Genomic DNA, 20,160 nt, shown 5'->3' with positions numbered 1-20,160 from the left:
ACTGATATATGTCTTTAATGTTTCTACTGGATCCAGTACAGGAACAGCATATTTTGGTAATAACACGTCCACACCAGTTCTCTGGGCATCATTTTTTATGCCAAAGAACACAAAACTGGCACTTCCATCCGACTGGAAAGTTATTTGGTCTATAGAGAACACACACCTTGGGAGAAACCCCGTTTGGGGCGATGTCAGATAGTCGCAATATTAAACTAAAAGATAAAAGGCATATGGCTTTTTGTCGTAATTGTTTCACGCTTAGCACTTGCTAAACAAATCCATAAAGCTTTTTACTGGCATGACCTTAGAATATTTCATACTATTATATGTTCCAGATTTAATTGAGGCAGATTTCATTAGCACAATAAATATGTGTCTCTGGTGAGGTCTTTTTTGTTCTGTACCGAATACAGATGTCCTAGTGCTGCAAAAACAGATTGGGGCCTATCCGATGAATCAGCAATATAACATAAATACTTTGCCAAGCACAGAGCTTGGGGGATAGTCATAATCCCCTTCCAAACAAAATTGACACTTCCTGTTAAGAGCTCTATTGTAACTATATAAAGTACTAGGAGCCAGACACAATGGTAGCTGACTGATGGCTCTGTGAGGCCACTGGAGATTTATTAGTCTATGTTTCCACACACTCTCCAGGCAAATATCTTCCATAAGGGATTTTTGCGAGGCTCTGAAAGATGTCCCATAGACTGAAAAAATGACTGGTTTGCTGGAATGCGAAGTGGAAATGCTATTAACATCCCGAGACCAGTCTGTATGTGATAGAGCATCTATTCCTTTGCTGTCTGGTTCCCTGAAACGTGAATTGAACTGTGGGAGTTGGGCATTTGTGACACTTGCAAATAAGTCTATCATATGTGGACCCCAAAGTTTGTCTATGTAAGCAAACAGTGCTGGGTGTAGCATCCAACTGTAATGATCTTCATTTCTCGACAGGTAATCCGCGTGTATATTGTTGACGCCCAATATATGTCCGAAGCATATGGAGATCCCCATTTCTATAGCTACAGCCCACACTGCTTTGGCCAGTTTCGATAGTCGGTGTGAAGGCCTAACCTAATTGTTGATATAAGCAAGGGCGGATGAGTTGCCTGTCAGTATTTTTAGCGACCTGTATTGATGACTTGCTATGTGATGTGCGAAAGCTGTAAGAGACATTAGTATCGCGAGTAACGCTCTGAAGTTTGACGAATGCTTGGGAATTCTGTAATTCCAATTGCCAGAAGCCTGTTGGCTGCCCAGTACTCCGCCCCATCCTATACTGGAGGCATCTGTCACTATTTGTGCATCGAAAACTTGTGGCTATATTTCTTTATAATTAAATATATCAACCGATTTCAACCACCACTCAAGCTCTTCCTTTGCGTCCGTCAAAGTTACTGTGGAGTCCCATGAGCTCCTTGATGCTAATAGTCTATATGCTGAGCGTAAGAAAAGTTTACCAGGGCTAACTGCCCAGGCCACAGAAACACACTTAGCACATATTCTAGTTAAACATCTAGCAGACGCTGTTTCTCGAAATATTATAGGACGAATGTTTCATTTTATCTGCTGAACGGGCTTCTTTTGCGCACAAATAACGACTCGGGGTTTTTTTTTGGTCGATTTGTCTTAATAGTATAACCAATATAGTCTAACACTTGTGATTTTTCTAGATTACTTTTTTTTCGAAAAATACATAAAATGTTGAACCACATCGATATAAAAATTCAAGAGTCAAATAAAAACACAGTGTTAAAAAATACAAATATCACAGAGAAATTAAAATTTACAATAAAAGTCAGTATCACGTAGAAACTGTAATATAAGTTCTGGATGGAATCGAAATGACTCTCTGACCAAATATATATGTTCGAGTTTCTTGCAAATACTTACACTCCACCAAAATGTGGCATACCGTCAGAGGATGCAAACACACTGAGGTGGAGGATCTTTCTTCAAAATAAATGAATGGGTCAAAGGAGTATGACCGATGTGAACACGACACAAGACTATTTCATCCTTCCTGCACTGCCTATAGGAGGACTGCCACTCCCAAGATTGGCTTGATGGCCAAGTCGAAAAGATAAATTGGTTGATATTATGTTTAAAATCAGTATAAGGTACACCAACTCTGACATGAGGCAAATCCAAAGCAGACTTGGCAGCTGAAACTGCCTCCAAACCCTGAGTGAGTGCTCCGCAAGGCTCAATGGGTAGGTGTAAACCACTTGCACCGACCAGTGATCCATAACTGGTTCAACAAAGGCAATGGTTTGTGCTATCCTGCCTGTGGGAAGCGCAAATAAAAGATCCCTTGCTGATAATCGGAAAGAGTAGCCCATGTAGTGGCGACAGCGGGTGTCCTCTCTCAAAATCTGTGTGGTCCTTAACCATATGTCTGACGCCATATAACCCTAAATAAAATGTGTTGAGTGCGTCGTTAAATAAAACATTTTTCTTTCTTTCTTTCTTTCTTTCTGAAACAGCCATCTCATTGCCCCTGATGCCAAAATGGCTGGGCACCCAACAAAATACAATGTCTTTATTGGCAATGAATAAAAAGTCACACTTTCGTGAATACGAAGACCAAATGTACGATTAGCATTCGGCCTTGCATCAAACAACTTCATATATTTGTTGTCAAACACTGTTTGATGTGTAAGATTTTTTGGTAGTGATTTAATCTTAGTGGCATACTGCAGAGATAGCTTTGCACGTCTAGCACCCAGACAAGGTTCGTGTGCATCAACGTACAAGCTCTCTACAGGAGATGTTCTAAATGCACGAAAACAAAGCCTGGTTGTGTATAGGATTAGCATCTGTAAGTAAGACTTACGTGCCGACCCATACACAATGCATCCATAATCAAGTTTTGACCTCACAAGAGATCTATATAATCAGTACTATTATGTGCACAATGGAGAGCATGTAATAGTAGTCTTGTCAGCATGTTCGTGATCACATAGTGCCAGGTCAGGTCACATGGTACACTCATATGAATACAGCACTGGAATCTTGTGTGGTGTACTTCGGTGGAAAGCACTGAAATGTATTGCGACTAGTAATAATACAGCTCAATCGTATATCCATCCACTTGAAGGAATCTACCAGTTTTTATAACTGAAATTGTCATGAAGTTCCCTGATTTCTTTTCTGCCTCACTGAACTCTTTAGGTTATTGCTATATTGACTATGACGGAACAATCCTATATGTCATAGGTATGTCATAATCAGACGTTGTTGCCAAAGAGATCCGACATTTTGCATTGCCTTAGTTCTCCCATGTCTAAAAGAGTAATCAGTGATCCCTGGTTTTTATTTCCGAAAATGTGTTTCATATCATTATTTCTGTATTGACAGAAAATGTACATTCTGCCAAATAATTTGGTTTCATGGTTTTAAATTGATTTGAAAACTTTGCTTTGAATTTGATGTCTTATGAATGAGTGTCATGTTGTTCTTTTACATGAAATCTCATACTGGACTCGTTTGTATAGCCGAGTTATACCAAGCTTACGTGGTCATGGTGTTATGTAGATGTTCTTGGGAGGGCGGGGTGATGGGTGTTGTGGGTGTAGGGGATTCAGTGTGGTTTCAGACTAGTTATTGATCTGAGCGATGTTTACACCAGCTGTAAGTGGAAGGGTTGTCTGTAATTCCAATCATCTCAAACCCTTGGCTGTGTCCGTTCACTTACTTGGTCCATGGACAAATTCCTCACGAACTATTGCAACCTGTTGTTGCAGCTGCATCATATATTTAATATGCATAGTTTGTATGGTCTATTGAAATCATCTACGTCACTATCTGTCCAATGCTGTGAACAGAGAGCTTCATGCATAGAATGCACAAACTGCATGGCAAAACGTAACTGTTTTAGAACATCTATCAAGTGAATTGAACTCATAAATTAAAACACTTAATACAATGGTCCCTGGTTTTAAAAACTCCTGCAAATAAATACATTCGTTATCCATAAAACTACCGTATTGCACAACAATCAATTTAACATAAGCGAAGCTTCGAAATACGACTCCCTATCTAATAGGTTCTTGCATGTGTTACAACCGAGTAGGTGTTGTATAGCAGGGGTCACTGAACCATAATATTGTCAGTGATTAATTAGCAGTTCTTAGTAACGAGTTCCAATCAAGTTAGAAGGACGTTTGTCTGATACTAATATTGTGACCTAATATACTAATACAACATGTATATAACAGCATACATCCTGGCACGCATCTCTCCCTCCCCTCTGGCTCTCTCCGTCTCTGTCCATCTCTGTCCATCTCTGTCTCCCCCCCCCCCCTCTCTCTCTCTCTCTCTCTCTCTCTGTCTGTCTGTCTGTCTGTCTGTCTATATATATATCTTAAAAAAGAAGAAGAAACCAACAGATATAGCAAATTATTAAACCATATATGCTTTAATTGATCACAGACGTTTTATAAAAATGTTTTACTGTTTTTGTAATAAACCGTCTGGTGATCGGTGAAAATACTTATGTTTTAATCATTTTACACCTGTTTAATTTTTAAAATTTAAATTGAGTTTTTATTATTATTTTATTTATATGTTCTGGCACAAAATATTGCTTTCACGTTTACTAAGTTTACTACGCAGTCTTAAAGCCTGACAGACAGATGACCGAACAGATCAATTAACATAAAGAATTCTTCAACAACCCACTCAGTTTGTTTTTGCTGCCAGAACAATTAGCATTAAAAAGACATGGTTCTCATTTCTAGGTCAGATCTTTTGAACGGCCAAGAAGCTAATATGTGATTTTCCATATATTTTCTTTCCTGATAAAGGTAATGTTTAATACTGCCATACAAAAAGTAAAGTTTGGGTATTTTAGTCAGTTCTTTTGAATTCCTTTGGTGATAAAACATGGGATTAGCAACTTAAATGAAGTATTTATGTGTCCTGGGAGCCAAGATATTAGGAAAATTCTTTTTTAATGGCGGTAAGTTTGAAAACCAAGATGGCAGCCACAATTATGGTTGAATCGTGTGTCCTGCTTTTATACTAAAGAGTATTACAGTTGTACCAGTATACAAAATATCATGCTTTTGTTCACATTTTGAACAATTTTTACTTAACCTTCTCGACTACCAAACGTATTAGGCGTGTTACGCGGAAACTCGCTTTGAGCAAACTTAAACTCTATTAACAAAACAACCAGCATACATACCACACTTTTATTTCTGAAGATGTTGATCTTTGTGTATTTTCAGGTTTCACTCTGTGATCTGGGGGATACTTGTTCCACAAATGAAAACTGTACATCGACTGTGCAGAACAGTTTCTGTGACAACACTATATGCCAATGCAGCGAATCATTCTATCAACAAGCAAACACGTCTTGTCAGGAAAGTGAGATATTTAACACTTATCGTTAGCAACAAAATAATGTCCAAAAAAAGTTTGGGAGTTGTATACATTAATTTTAGTACGGTCGTATAATCCCCGGGTTAGGAAAAAATGTTTGAGCAAGTCTGGCGGCTACTGGGGTGGAAGGGAAGCAGTTTTTTTTCAGGGAAGGGATGCAACGTTTAAACAGGGCACATAAAACCACACTAACATGCTTACTCGCCCGTCCCCTAAAAAACCCTACAAAAACCAAAAACAACAACAACAAACAAACAAACAACAACAAACAAACAAACCCAAACCCAAACCCCTAGCCACTAAATGCATTGTATTCGTGTGCTACACAATACATTTTTGGGGGCATTTCGAGATTCGATATGGGTGCACATCCCCAACAACCTCCGGAATCCGCGCCTAGTATGTACAACTTGCTCTTTGTATGGAGGAGTCCCCCCCCCCCCCCCCCCCCACACACTATTCTTTATTCTGTCACTTTCTTAGTCCATGAGCCAGGACCCACTATTTGGCCAGTTAGTACCACCTGGTGGGGACGAATGCTCATAGTGATTTTTGTCAAGGCCTACATCCTTAGCGATGGAAAGAGTATGATAGCATTGCAGGACTTACAGCTTTTAGTGTGTAACCACCAGTTTTATTACCCTACCCCCTTTCCACGGCAGCTATAGTTCTATCGAAGTGCTCATGGGGTGACCATACAAATAACATTGTAAAATATTTATTAAAACAGTTATGGTGACAAAACATGGCAGATATGGAGTTAATATATCCGACAAGTCCTATATGTTAACAATATTGAAACATGTTAAGTGTTAGGGTCTCAAATGACACTTAGGGACGGGATGTAGCCCAGTTGTAAAACGCACGTCTGATGCGTGGTCGATCTATGATCGATCCCTGTCGGTGGGCCCATTGGGCTATTTCTCGTTCCAACCAGTGCACTGCGACTGGTATATCAATGGCCGTGATATATATGCTATGCTGTCAGTGGAATCGTGCATATAAACTATCCCTTGCTACTAACTGAACAATGTAGCGGGTTTCCGCTCTGTGACTGTGTCAAAATGTCCATGTTTGACATCCAATAGCCGATGATTAATAAATCAATGTGGTCTAGTGGTGTCATTAAACTAAACAAAGATATAACATGTTTTCTGTATTTTTCAGCAGACATTTCACATACAGTTTAGGTTCACAGCCACAAATATTCTCTTTGAATGAATGATTGAATGAATGTTTAACGACACCCCAGCACGAAAAATACATCGGCTATTGGGTGTCAAACTATGGTAATGGAAATAAATAAAGTGATGATCAACATCAATATAAAAATTCAAGATTTAAACAAAAACAGTGTAAAGAACTGTGCAAAAACACAAATATCACAGATAGATACTGAATTTTACTCAAAACTTCAATTTTGTGCTGTATTGGCCATTCTCAAAGAAAATGTTACACCCCTGCACCACGGTGAGGTTATAGAACGCGCAGGGGTATTCACTTTGAAGACTCTTATTGCAGCAGAAGCTTAATTTTACATCCAGTTAATATTTGTATCCTATATATAAACGTTTTTGTTAAATGTTTCTGTATAGCGACCCTTTTGATAACCTTACCCCCTTTCCTCAAAAGCAATATTTCAAAATAATTGTTAACATTATAAAATATGTATTAAGATATGTATGGCAAATCTAATGATAGACGAAGTTAATGGGATATAAATCTGATAAATAGAAGAAATAGTGTCATCATTTGAATATTAGGGTATCACGTTACGTAATGCAATTTTCGCCATTCTGCAACAGTAATACTAGTTGAAGTTTAGGTTTACATCTTTTTTGTACCTGAATGTGTGTTGGACTCCCACACATTATTTAAGCCGTCCATGTATAAATATTTGTGAAGCTATTTGCTGATGAAGTTATTAATGTGAGCATTCATAGGGTTTTAAAAATATTTTAATTCACATTTGTATTATTTTCTAATATAAACCCAGTAAAAATCCCTGTGAACTTAAAACATACTTTGATAACATATAATTTTATTATTACCTGCAGGTGATAATAAGGTTTAAAAAAAAATAAAAAATAAAAATTACATCGCTGTACAAGACTGAATCGAAACAATAAACCAGCTAGAAAAACATATGTCCCTTGATAGATTAAACAAATACCACGATAATGAATGAATGAATGTTTAACGACACCCCAGCACGAAAAATACATCGGCTATTGGGTGTCAGACTATGGTAATGCAAACAAATAAAGTGATGATCAACATCAATATAAAAATTCAAGATTTAAATAAAAACAGTGTAAAGAACTGAGCAAAAATAGAAATATCACAGATAGATACTGACTTCTACTCAAAAAGTGCCCCAAAAGGGGAGTTGTGCTGTATTGGCCATTCTCAAAGAGAATGTTACACCCCTGCACCACGGTGAGGTTACAGCACGCGCAGGGGAAATACCACGATAAAGATTAATGCATAGTTTGCAGATATCATAAGTCTGTGCTACATTTTCATCACAGTTGATTCACAACCTGTCAGTCCCTGTATGTTTATATTTGGTGTCTTTCGAGGTTGATTGCATTTGTGTATGTTTTATCATACATTCCCGCATAGTTATACTTGATGTCTTTCCATTCTGCCCTTTTTTGCACAGAACAAAAACATATACTGGCAGGCTCTAATCTATTTCTAAAAAATGTGACTTCTCACTTTCAAGAAGAAAGGGAAGAAGTGTGATAACAATATGCGAAATTAACATTTTGTAATATTTCGGCATGTCCCGCGTTCATTAGGATAGGTTTCAAGTTGGACACTCGATCCCGATTCCTGCGTCATTGGCAGTGTATTTCTCAGCATATGTAGCTCTACACACATTTTCATTGTCAATACAGATTCAACGATACTTGCACCAGATTTAAGACCACATTTGTGAGAACAATGGGACTCCAGGGTTCTCATGGAATGCATAGTATTTGAGCTGAAGGCAACTACTTCGTCTTGAAAACACTGGATAGCATACAGCCTTGGATATTATTTTAAATGGACATTCCTGAGTTTGCTGCATTGTAAGATGTTTCCGAAAAATAAAATATTTCTACGATTAAACTCACATATTAAATATATTTTCTTGTTTAGAATATCAGTGTCTGTATATTCAATGTGTTTCTGGTCGTCTTAATATTTGTAAGAAGCCCAAACTGGATTTTGTCTTCAAATAATTTCGTACGCACGAAAAAAATATATTTTAGGAAATAAAATGAAAGTTAACCTAGTACAAATAGTAGAACAATCAGAAACACGTTTAATATACAGCCACTAATATTTTAGGTAGAAATATATTTGATTTGTAATTACACTCGTTAGAAAGTCTCTATTAGTCGATAACATCTTACAAATTGCAGCAAACTCAGGAATGTACCTTTTATATTTGTTATTAAAAAAGGTTGTCTTGGAGTATGTTTGTGTATACCACCTTCCTTCATTATTTGAAGGGAAAGTAATTAAATTGGTTTTATTGGCGACCTGACTCCGAAAGGTTCTCAGTGGTTTTACAATATATAATGCCATGATACTCGTTTGCCCCTGTTTACAATCGTCTTCACTATTGCTTTACCACCTCTAATAATTTAACACAGTCACTGGTTACTACCTGGAGCAAGTTAATCTCATTGACAATAGTTAAAATGTATGTTAGACTATCTGCTAATGTCAAAATCATGTGCAACAAGACCCATGGTAGATGTTCCAGTGACTGTTAAAGGATATCTAGAAATTTTACCTTGTGCCAGCTCAGTGATGCACTGAAACAGTGATAAAGTGCATCTCCCACATGAAATGCTCGCATAAATTTAAGCAATGTATCTATGTAGCTTTGAGGTATAAAAAGTGCTGAAAACCCTTCATTTCTGTGGAAGAGACATTTTAGTAAATCGTTGAAGAGATATTTTAAGGCTGCTTAAACTTGGTAATATGTTCGACTGTCATATTTCTGTTGGCACAAGTGTTTAACCATGCTGGAGTTTTTCTTTGTTTGGCGTTTTGCCCAAATATTAAACACACCAGGCTAGTCTCATAAGACTTTTAGAGCTTCGTAATATACGTGTACATGGCTGTACATCTTGACGTCAAGGACACAATTAACTACTTCTTCAGCAATAATCCTATGCTTATGTACAAACCTTGAAATCACTATCATATGATGCCTATAGCATTAAGAATGATTCCATAACCGTCGTTGTGTCTTTGCAAACTGTTCGATTCGGCAGTACGGCAATGTTTTATAATGGTAGTTTTATTCTGTTATGCTCTGGTTCACAATTTCGAATATAATCGTCGCCTCTGAACATGATGTATTGATGGTAGGAAGGTATATTTGAGATTGTACACATACTGAATTTGATCCGACTTTGGATTTCCCTATTATTTGTGTTTGTCTGCCTTGCTTCAATGCTAGCCTTCAAATAAGGTTGTTTGTTTTCAAGCAACTTCAGCTAAATATTTGTGTTTTTGTTTTGTCATTGGTACCACCACTACCAGTGGATATGGTCCAACACATTCATCAGAAACATAAAATTTCAAACATTTGCTACACCAGTGAGAGCCTCCTCAAGTCTATCAGTGTTGTCCCAAACTAGATTTGTCTGTATTAGGCTAAATGGTGGTTGAAAAATATTAAAGTGCTAACGTGTGGTAGCTTCTAATTTCAAGAGACACAAACCTCTATCATTTGTCTTTAGCAGGGAGTATGACACACCCTGTAATGTTCTTTTCAATGCCTAGATTAGTTGAACATAATCATGAATGTAATAATGCATTGCTATTACATGTTAGGAAATGTATACAGCTGAATCGGATACTGGTGTATTAATGCAATTTATAAATATGTAAACTTGAATACAATAAAAACTTAAAACTTGTTGTTTTGATCTTTTAAGTTGTGGAGTCAACAGTATGCCTATTTGAGTGCGGCCATATTATGATTTGTTAGTATCTTCCATGGACTCTTTGAACAAATGTACAATTTTAAACAATAATACCTTTGTAGTCATGGTTATATCACGATAGCAATAAATATATTACCAATATGGGTATTAAATCACTAACATACCTTTAATCAGTTTTCGTCTAATGAGAGCTCATTTTAATGGCATCGTACCAACATATAACGTCTAATTCACTTTAAAGGTATTTAGCAGCCTCATGTAGATTTGTGTACAACAAAATCCCTGAAACAGAACATTTTTGGGTGTCAACCTAAACTTCAAGTGAAATTACTGAAGTGAAATAGTGAAAATTAGATTACATAATGTATATACAGTGTTACGTGAGACCATAGCCCTCTAGGGATGACACGGTTGCTTCTATTTCTAAAATATATATTCCAGTAACTTTCCCTTGTTTTTGTGTTTTATTTAGTTACTGTTAACATTTTCATTGAAATATTGCTGTTCAGAAAATAGGAGTAGGGATATAAAATGTGTATTTACACATAAAATCGTGCATAAAACGTTTTTATTTATGGGATGTAAATAATAACTAGATGCCCAAATGAGCTTAATTAGAACCTTTAAATAGAATAGCTGAGTTGCTGAGCCTAAACGTTATGTTTAATTTCTACTCACAAAATAAAACTGTGAATTGTATTTTGTAACGTTACAGAAAAGTGTTATCTGAGACCATAATCCTCAAAACATTTCAATATTGTTAACATATCTGAGTTTTGTATTCATAAATGCATTATAAATGCAATATTTTACAATACTTTTAATATAGTCACCCTATAGCAATTCTTTGAAAAATATAACTGTCATGGAAATGTGGGTAGGGTTACAAAACGGGTAGAGAGAAAGAAAGAAAGAAATGTTTTATTTAACGACGCACTCAACACATTTTATTTACGGTTATATGGCGTCGGACATATGGTTATGGACCACACAGATTTTGAGAGGAAACCCGCTGTCGCCACTTCATGGGCTACTCTTTCCGATTAGCAGCAAGGGATCTTTTATTTGCGCTTCCCACAGGCAGGATAGCACAGACCATGGCCTTTGTTGAACCAGTTATGGATCACTGGTCGGTGCAAGTGGTTTACGCCTACCCATTGAGCCTTGCGGAGCACTCACAAAACGGGTAGAAAGCTGTGAGTCCTGCTTTGCTAACATAAATTGTCCATGCCCTCAGATGGTACCGATCGACCCCTATGGCCCATGGATTACCTGTGTCTCTCTCTGTATGTCAATCTCTCTCTCTCTCTTTAAATATATAACGTTTTTCAGCCTGTTGCTATTATTAATTAAGTTGTAAACGGACAATTGTTTAGATAATTTAGGATAGTATTTAAATATATATATATATATATATATATATTTTATTCAAATTTTTATTCGGAGATTCAAAACACATATTATTACAGTACATAATAAAATGTTACATTTTCTGTTAAAACACACAGTTATTAATACAAGAAGATATGTATTACATATGAAGTACTCTACTAAGATATTGCCACTTTTTTCTTATTTTACTAGCTTTTTCCGGGGGGTAAAGATAAAGAGAATACAATTCAATCTGCTTATAACGACGTATGTTAGCTAAACATGAAATATAATTTGGCTGAAATTTTTTCATTCTACAAATATGTATATAGTATTTTATTAAAAGCAAACAAAGATTGATAATATCAATATTTGGACTATTAATAAAAATACCAAAAAGAAGTACCTCAGCGGCCTTAGGTATGACAGTGCCGCATTTTACATTCAGGTCATCTAGGAAGCAATACCAAATAATTTTAACATACTGACATTCAACAAATAAATGAACTAGAGTTTCTTTAGTATCACCACAAAAAGTACATAATTCAGTTTCAAAAAATTTGCATTGCATCAGCTTACTGTTAGTATAGTATATTCGGTGATTAATTCTGAACTGAAAAGATTGTAATTTCGCATCGTCAGTTATTTGAAAAGGCATTTTTATAAACATTTTCCCAATCGATCCCTTTATTTAATTTTTGTTGTGATTTAATTGGTTTTTCGTTTATTTTATCAATAAAAATCTTGTAAAATGGCGTTGTTACTTTCTCGTATTTTTTTTAGAAGATTTACATTCGAATTGTGTATTTTATCTAATTTATTAAAATGGTTAAATCTTAGTGTGTGTTTCCATTCATTTGGTATTGCATCCAAAAGTCTATAATACTGTAAATAATTTACATTCAGTTGATAAAACCTATAAAAATCCTCATAAGCATAAAAATTACCTTGATTATTTATCAGATCATTAACAAAATAGATGCTTTGTGTACACCAAGAATTATAAAAAAAACTGACTTATTGTTTACTTTAATACATGGATTATACCGTAGAGGCTGAGATAGAATGTCTTGTGGGGTTGTGGTAGGGTTTGTTGAACTTGAGCCATTGTATTTAATACCGAGAGGTTTAAATTTCCCATCATGATTCCATATAATTTTTATATTTGTGTTGTATTCCATACCACAACCCCGTCTCGTCAATCGTGTCGTGTCGTCCAACATAAGGGATGTATCATCAGCATATTACGTGATAAGATATTCTGTATTATTAATTATAATTCCATTAATATTGGGGTCGCATTTTAACGCTGCACTTAAAACTTCAACTGCTATTATGAATAGATATGGTGACAGTGGGTCGCCTTGTCTGACCCCCCTTTCTGTAAATTTTAAATTATTTAAATATATTAGTTATTATGAAAATAGTGGTTTCCTTAAATTAGTTTATTCTATTTATTAGTTACCAATTTCCGGCATTTACGACCTAGTGCTATTTTTAACTTGACATTATTTGCCATATATGGGGTTCGCTATTTATAACGTAACCCTCTTTGCCGTATTCGAGGGATCGTTATTTTTATTGTGACCTTCATTGACGTAGTGAAATTTGACGTACTGAGTAACGAGGTAACATACAACTTAAACTTGTGTTAATAAGTATAACTAAATCAGCTATATGAGTAATTAGAAAGTTATTAGTAAGATCATAATTCATTTCTAAATACTAAATTGATGTTTTTGTGTAGTTAATCTACTTTGATTATTGTACTGCTGTTAATATTATTGTTTAAAAGAATACATTTCTTGAGTTATACTCTACTTGACTTTGTTCTTCTTTCATTTAATATATCCATATTACAGGGCAGTTACTGTAATAATTACTCTTTTATTTATCTTGCATTGTGTGTGTCTCCCATCTACCAATGGAATACATTATCAATTACTAAAAACACCTCTTTTAAACATGTGATCCTTAGTGTAAAACTCAGGATTTCTATCAACTAGGGCAGTACACTGGTCAAATTAATGTTTAAGGTTTGTTGAGTACTTGTTCAGACTTCCCGTTAAGTGTTGCGTTTCCATCTTCTGTAGTAAAGTAGCCAACCGTCGTCTGCAATGCAAATTTAATGTCCAAATGGACTGGCATCTGTTGTAAGTAATAGCTAAAGCATTATGTAATCTGAACATAAACCCAGAATTGTAGCAGGATGAAACATAACACTGAGAATGGTCTGACTATTCCATTCAGTTAATGTTAGGCCATCTGAGATTAGAATTGATCAGAGCTTGCAGAGGAATATTTTCAATCGGAAATAGATGTGCTTAGTCTATCTCTGTTCGAAGAAATTTTCATGAAAACGTTGGTAAAGTTTGGTTTAGCCGATGCATTGCATAGGAATATTATAGGTGCAAGTCCTTTCGTGAGTAAATGTGCGTTGTTAGTGATGTTGTCTTCTTTCTACTACATAGGTGGAAAAGCAACCCTTACACAAAATGCATTTTAGATTAATACATATTTAAAACATCAATTTACTCTGTGTATGATTACATTTGATGAATGGTATGTGTTTTTAACTCTCAACCATGAACATTGGTAATGCAAATAAAATCAAATTCCACCTTAATAATAGTCAGCCTTTTCATTGTCCATACATGACAATGATTGGATATGGTAAATGTTCATTAATAGCATAACTAATAATGTAGGCTTTATTGATATGCTCAATAATCACCCGAAGGTAGATAGTCAAGTACGAGTATTAAACCAAGCACAAACAGTTTCTGATATATTGATTGCCTTTATTCCACACTAGATTATGCCAATGACCAGCATGCCATTGGCATTATTCTGCATCACTGCCATGATTAACCGGTTAACATATCTGTCTATAAGGTTATTGGAAGAAGGTGAAAAGTAGCTGGGACCTTCACAATTCACTTCTCAAAAGATATCATTAATGATTGACTTAAAAGATAGGACAAATGTTGGGTAGTTTTTTTTTCAAACAAAACAGCACTTGAGTAACCTAATGGCAGTAATAGCTAAGATGCTACATGTATGCATCTCTGATACCCATGACACCCTGGTATATCTTTATTTGTTTTGGCTGTTCGAGTATGAAAATAATGATGTATGGACTCTGACGACAGTTCGCTTTTACAAGTACTAGTAATCTTGGAATCATAACGAATGTCTTCGATGGTACCAACCACGCATTTCCACAGCCCCTAGAATGTCTGTAAACCATTTGGAAACTGGACATCCAAATATCTTGTTCGCAGAAGAATAGTTGTTCTAGATTTGTACTAATAATAGTGAACAACAACATTACATTTTAGATGTAGGTGTAACATCTGGTATGAGCCTGTACGTGCATCTATGTCATCCATGGACTCAAGCGTTAGAAAATTGTGGAGTTTGCCAACGAGTGATTGTCAAAATGATTGTGCTGATCTCGAACGTGCATAAACAGATGAAAAAGGATCAATGTAAAAACACAGATGCGAAGCTATGTCACTATAGATATAATTTATCACAGATATTCAGAACAAACTGTTGGGATCTTTATTACAGTTAAATAAAATTCCATTACAAACTGTTTTAAATGAGTTAGAATGTGTCAGCTGATTATTGTTTCATTTTTCGCCAGCCAACATGGACGCCAATTTGGATTTATCAAGATGGCTTTAGCATATTAATTTCAACCACAGACATCAGTAAAGAATATTCATTATTTAGGTTCTTGCCAAGTTTCATTGTCACAGAAAAACTGATGTATGAAAAGGTTGAAAACAGTTATTGTTAAATGCTATCAGGATTCGAACCAATGTTAGTACATATCTAATTGCCCTAAAAATTCAGACAAAATTGTTAAGATATGTAATAGAGATAAATAACGGTTGATTACAAGCATGCGAAAGTGGACGCCATCTTGGAATTCATGCGTACATCATATCACATCAACTGCCTGATATGCTTTAGTAAAGGATAATAATTGTTGTCTTTTTTTTTTCTCTCACAAATTTCATGATATCATGATAGGAAGACCGGAAGTCACGAAAAATTAAAATGTGTTAACCCTTTATAATTGGTGCATAAAAGGTTGAAAACAATCTGAGAGCATATCGTCACAATAAGGATTTGAACGCATGCGACTACAGATCTAATTGCGTTACAAAGTCATACTAAATTGATAGAATCTGTAATAGAGATAAATCATACTTTATTTAAAGCAGTTTCAAATAATTGTGATGAGTTAGAATGACTTACGCTAACGAGCAAACAATATTTCATTTTCCCCGCCAAAATGGACGCCATCTTTATTATAACTGCGTCAGTAAAGGGTAATTACTTTTATAACTTCTTGCCAAGTTTCATTTCATAGAAAGAAAACATGTGACTAAAGACTTAAATTTGCTATCCCTGCCCCTTATCTCAGTGAGTTTTGCTTAAGCCTGGTAGCCCTGATTTCGAAGTACTAGGAATAAGATTATCCATGCCCCATATATGGAGATTTTATTTGCTGTAACACTACGGGCTACACTGAACATTTTTTCTTTCCTTTTTTATATTCAAACTATATTTTACAACCATTATATAAACAAAAAAGAAAATTTAAAACCCCCATTTCCATTCGTATTTTTTAAATATATAAAAACAATGCTATGAAATATGCATTGGAATATTCAGAATGTAATACTGAACAATATTCAATAAACTGATTTGGCCTAACCACATCCATTTTTGTCGAAGAGGCTAATACCTGATAAACCCTAATAGACCTCTTTCGCATTCCTATTGCGCATGCGCGCGAAGAGTGACGTACCTTTCCTAATTAGACAGAATCCAGGCTGAAAACAAATTGGGGGGCATGATCGACAGTAGTCATAGGCGTCGTGAATAGCTTCGTAGGAGCTGTGAATCTCTGGCGACTAACGTACATATTTCGTAGCAGATGGTATAATAGCAGCGAAAAACGTTGTACTAAAGTTTACATTGGAATGTTTTAAGACCAAACGTAGGGAAACATTAACTTAGACGAAGTCTCTGGAGCCGCCTGTCAAGGGTTTTGACAAAGCAAAATTAAAATATTTATACAATAAAATTAACTTAATTGGAATGTATTTGCTACTTTTAACAATTAGAATTATAGTTATATTCACGCGAATTCCTAGTGATGTTTAATTCTCCACATATATCAGAATTTAAAATTTAAGAAAAATATGCCTCCTCTTCCGCCTAAAAAAACCCCAACAAAATCCCTACCTCACATAGACCTTTATCACAGCTATATTTTCACCTTATCGTTTCATTAAAAAAGATAGTCATATAACTACTAATCAATGTTAAATGTCTTATCTACAATTTATTTATTTTATTTACTTTTCACTATCATCTATATCAATCTAATTAAAATTAGCTCCACTATTACATGTCCAGTTGACCTTTCATTCGACCAATCAAAACCTTACTTGCAAAATCATGCCAGTGATTTGAAAAGAATTTGAAAACATTCGGGGTTATGCCGAGGGTATACGAAATAATTCGGGTGAATTACGAAGTATGCCGGAAACTAATTTCAATATAAAAATGTTATGGTATACCCATAAAATCTGTTTATACTAGTATACAATACAGAGTTTATTACTGCACTTCCCCCCTTGTTTTTTTTTCAATGTTGAAATAGACCAATAGGTTCGCCTATTGCATAAATAGTCTTGACCGATATTTTTAGAATTTGTTTGCTCCCGAATAACGTTATAAAAGGCGAAGTGTAATTGGTCGATATTTAAATTGTTATTTATAGATCAAATGTCACCTGGACATGGGAGTCCATGCAATGCTGTTAGATCTACTGGCGAGACCAGTGGAGCTAATTTTAATCAGATTGCATCTCTATCGGACATATACAACTTCATTTGAAATATGTGGTATTTACTCAGTTTAAAAAAAATTCTTTATTTATCTTATTTTTATTTATTGATTGATTGATTGATTTATTGATTTATTTTCTTTCTTTCTGTCTTTTATTTACTCTTCACTATAATTTATATCGGACACATACAACTCTATTTGAAATATTTGGTATTTACGAAGTTTTAAATTTATTTATTTATTTTATTTTATTTTATTTTATTTTGTTTTATTTGATTTTCACTTTTTATGTTTTTCTTGCATTTACGTTTCACTATCATGTATATGAGGTACAACTTCAAGTCTGCCGAGCATAATACATTATGTTTATTCCTAATCTCTCTCTAATCTCTCTCTCTCTCTCTCTCTCTCTCTCTCTCTCTCTCTCTCTCTCTCTCTCTCTCTCTCTCTCTCTCTCTCTCTCTCTCTCTCTCTCTCTCTCTCTCTCTCTCTCTCTCTAATATATATAGAAACACACAAGGGTAATAATCTCGTTATCATATAATCTCAAACTTAATACAACGTGTTTTCGTAAACTGTATATATCAGTTAACCATCGATCGATATATCAAAATAAACTAGTGCATAACGCTTTTTTTCTTGCTTTTTTTCTGAACGCTGGACAACTTTTAATGTAAAGTTGCTATTGACGTATTTTTGTTTGACGACTGTTGGTGCATACGTCAGTTCTGGAGTGTCACCGTAGTACGTTTGCTTAAATGTCAATAAACGTAGCGCCGATACCTGGATTAATTTAGTTATGAAATTCTGAAAGTATGTGATCTGAAAAATATTTATTTATTTATTTATTTTATTGGCCTAACTCTTCATTTTCTTTCACCATTTTAATTATTTCGGTTTAAATTCAGGCTTGTCCGAGGCATTATACTTCATATGTTTGCTTCTAACATTCAAACGAAGTACCTTTTTACTGTGTATAATAAACCATCTTGAGTTTGTAGCCATATTATGAAATTGTCGGCTAGTTTAATCTCTTATACGTTTCTCAGACTACATATTCGTGCTTCAAATATAAATATCTGTATATGCAATACAGTTACAATTCTGGCCATTCTCGGGTCGGAAGCAACCGAGAGTCCGAGGCGGGGGACTGCACCCCCACTTTTAACTACTTTATATAAATATGGTTTAAAACACACACACACACACGACTGTGTCCCTCCACTACAGATTGTGCCCCTCGCCCCCAATATCGTTCCTACGGGCCTGATTTAAATATTTTATAGTAGCTCAAATTACATACGTATCATTTAATTTTTCTTCAAAATACTGATCAAAATTTTAAATAATTGGCTAAAACGAAATCCCGACAGAAATCCAGAATGTAGTTATCCGTACGATGCTTTATAAATATTTAAATCACGTTCAATACGATAAATATCTGCATACATACACGCGCGCGCGCGCACACACACATTATCATTAGAGCCCATATCCGATATTTATTGTATACGAATCAGAACCGATGGCGTTAACAAGAACAACAAAAAAAATTCGTGATAAGCAATAATATGTAAACGTCTCCAATAAGTATTTGTTGGACGTTTACAGAAGTTTTGGGTTCCTATTGATACAATAATTAATAATGGAGCTAATTCACGTTCTTATTGTGTGGCCGCCTGTGGCGATGTTAATTGTTTTAGAGGGCCATGTGCAGCTTGGTTACGTAATACCCCCGCGCGCGGTAATAGAGCTGCGTCCCAATATGCACTTAGACCAGATGTGGAGGCCATGTGGCCAGTAGTTACGTAATAACTCAGGTAGTGCGGTTTACGACCGGGGTATTTCTAGCGAACTGGCGACAGTAAGTCTGGCCATCTAAGAAGAAAATATCGTCCCTGGGAGTTGTGGAACTATCACATGATAGGTGAGGTACCGCGTTGTGCCCCCAGGCGATATTCGCTGTCTCTGAGATTTTTGAATAAATAGATAGGATTTTAGATATATCGGGGAGAAAGATTGGAAAGGTTACTGAATGAGTAGTTAAGGGTTAATTAAAAATTAACCAGTTAGGAATAGAGTTGTAATTCCTTTATTAATTAAGTTCCCCTGGCAGCGTTTCTCAATTATCACACGTGTGTGTGTTGTATCACGGTAAAGTGATTAGAATATTGTGTAAACTAGACACCTAGTGATTAACTAATTAAGTGATTAGCTCTGGGTTGTTATTATATTGTTGTTGTTAATTAACTACTGCGGCAAGTACATTTGTCAGCGTAGTGTTAATACAGATTCCAAAGTGTATTGTGTTTTGTTGTGTTTTCTAGTGAACTAAACGTGTTATATATATATATATATATATTTATATAAGATCTTATCTCTGATTATACCTAGAGCCGAGCCCCTCGGGTATTAGACTGCCCGATACAGAGAGATCTAATAGATATACAGTTAGGAGAGATATTTGGATAATCGTGTTTTATTCAGTTACGGGTATTATAGGATCCCCGTGACACCTCCCATTGTCAATGCCCCCCAATTTGTAGACAGGGCTATTTTTACG

At 35.4% G+C, this 20,160-nt stretch overlaps 1 protein-coding gene across 1 annotated transcript in view; it reads left to right on the top strand.

Annotated features, from left to right (window-relative positions):
- LOC121370197 (phosphatidylinositol phosphatase PTPRQ-like) overlaps positions 1 to 20,160 on the top strand; it is a 135,695-nt gene that overhangs the window by 5,281 nt on the left and 110,254 nt on the right. The window contains exon 2 of the mRNA XM_041495312.1: positions 5,241 to 5,379. Coding sequence (XP_041351246.1) covers positions 5,241 to 5,379 — 139 coding nt within the window. The remainder of the gene's footprint in view (positions 1 to 5,240; positions 5,380 to 20,160) is intronic.

Source organism: Gigantopelta aegis, chromosome 4 (assembly GCF_016097555.1).
Source record: "Gigantopelta aegis isolate Gae_Host chromosome 4, Gae_host_genome, whole genome shotgun sequence".
Classification (NCBI taxonomy): domain Eukaryota; kingdom Metazoa; phylum Mollusca; class Gastropoda; order Neomphalida; family Peltospiridae; genus Gigantopelta; species Gigantopelta aegis.
Note: the sequence above shows the minus strand (reverse complement) of the source record. Positions and strands in the feature narration are given on the sequence as shown.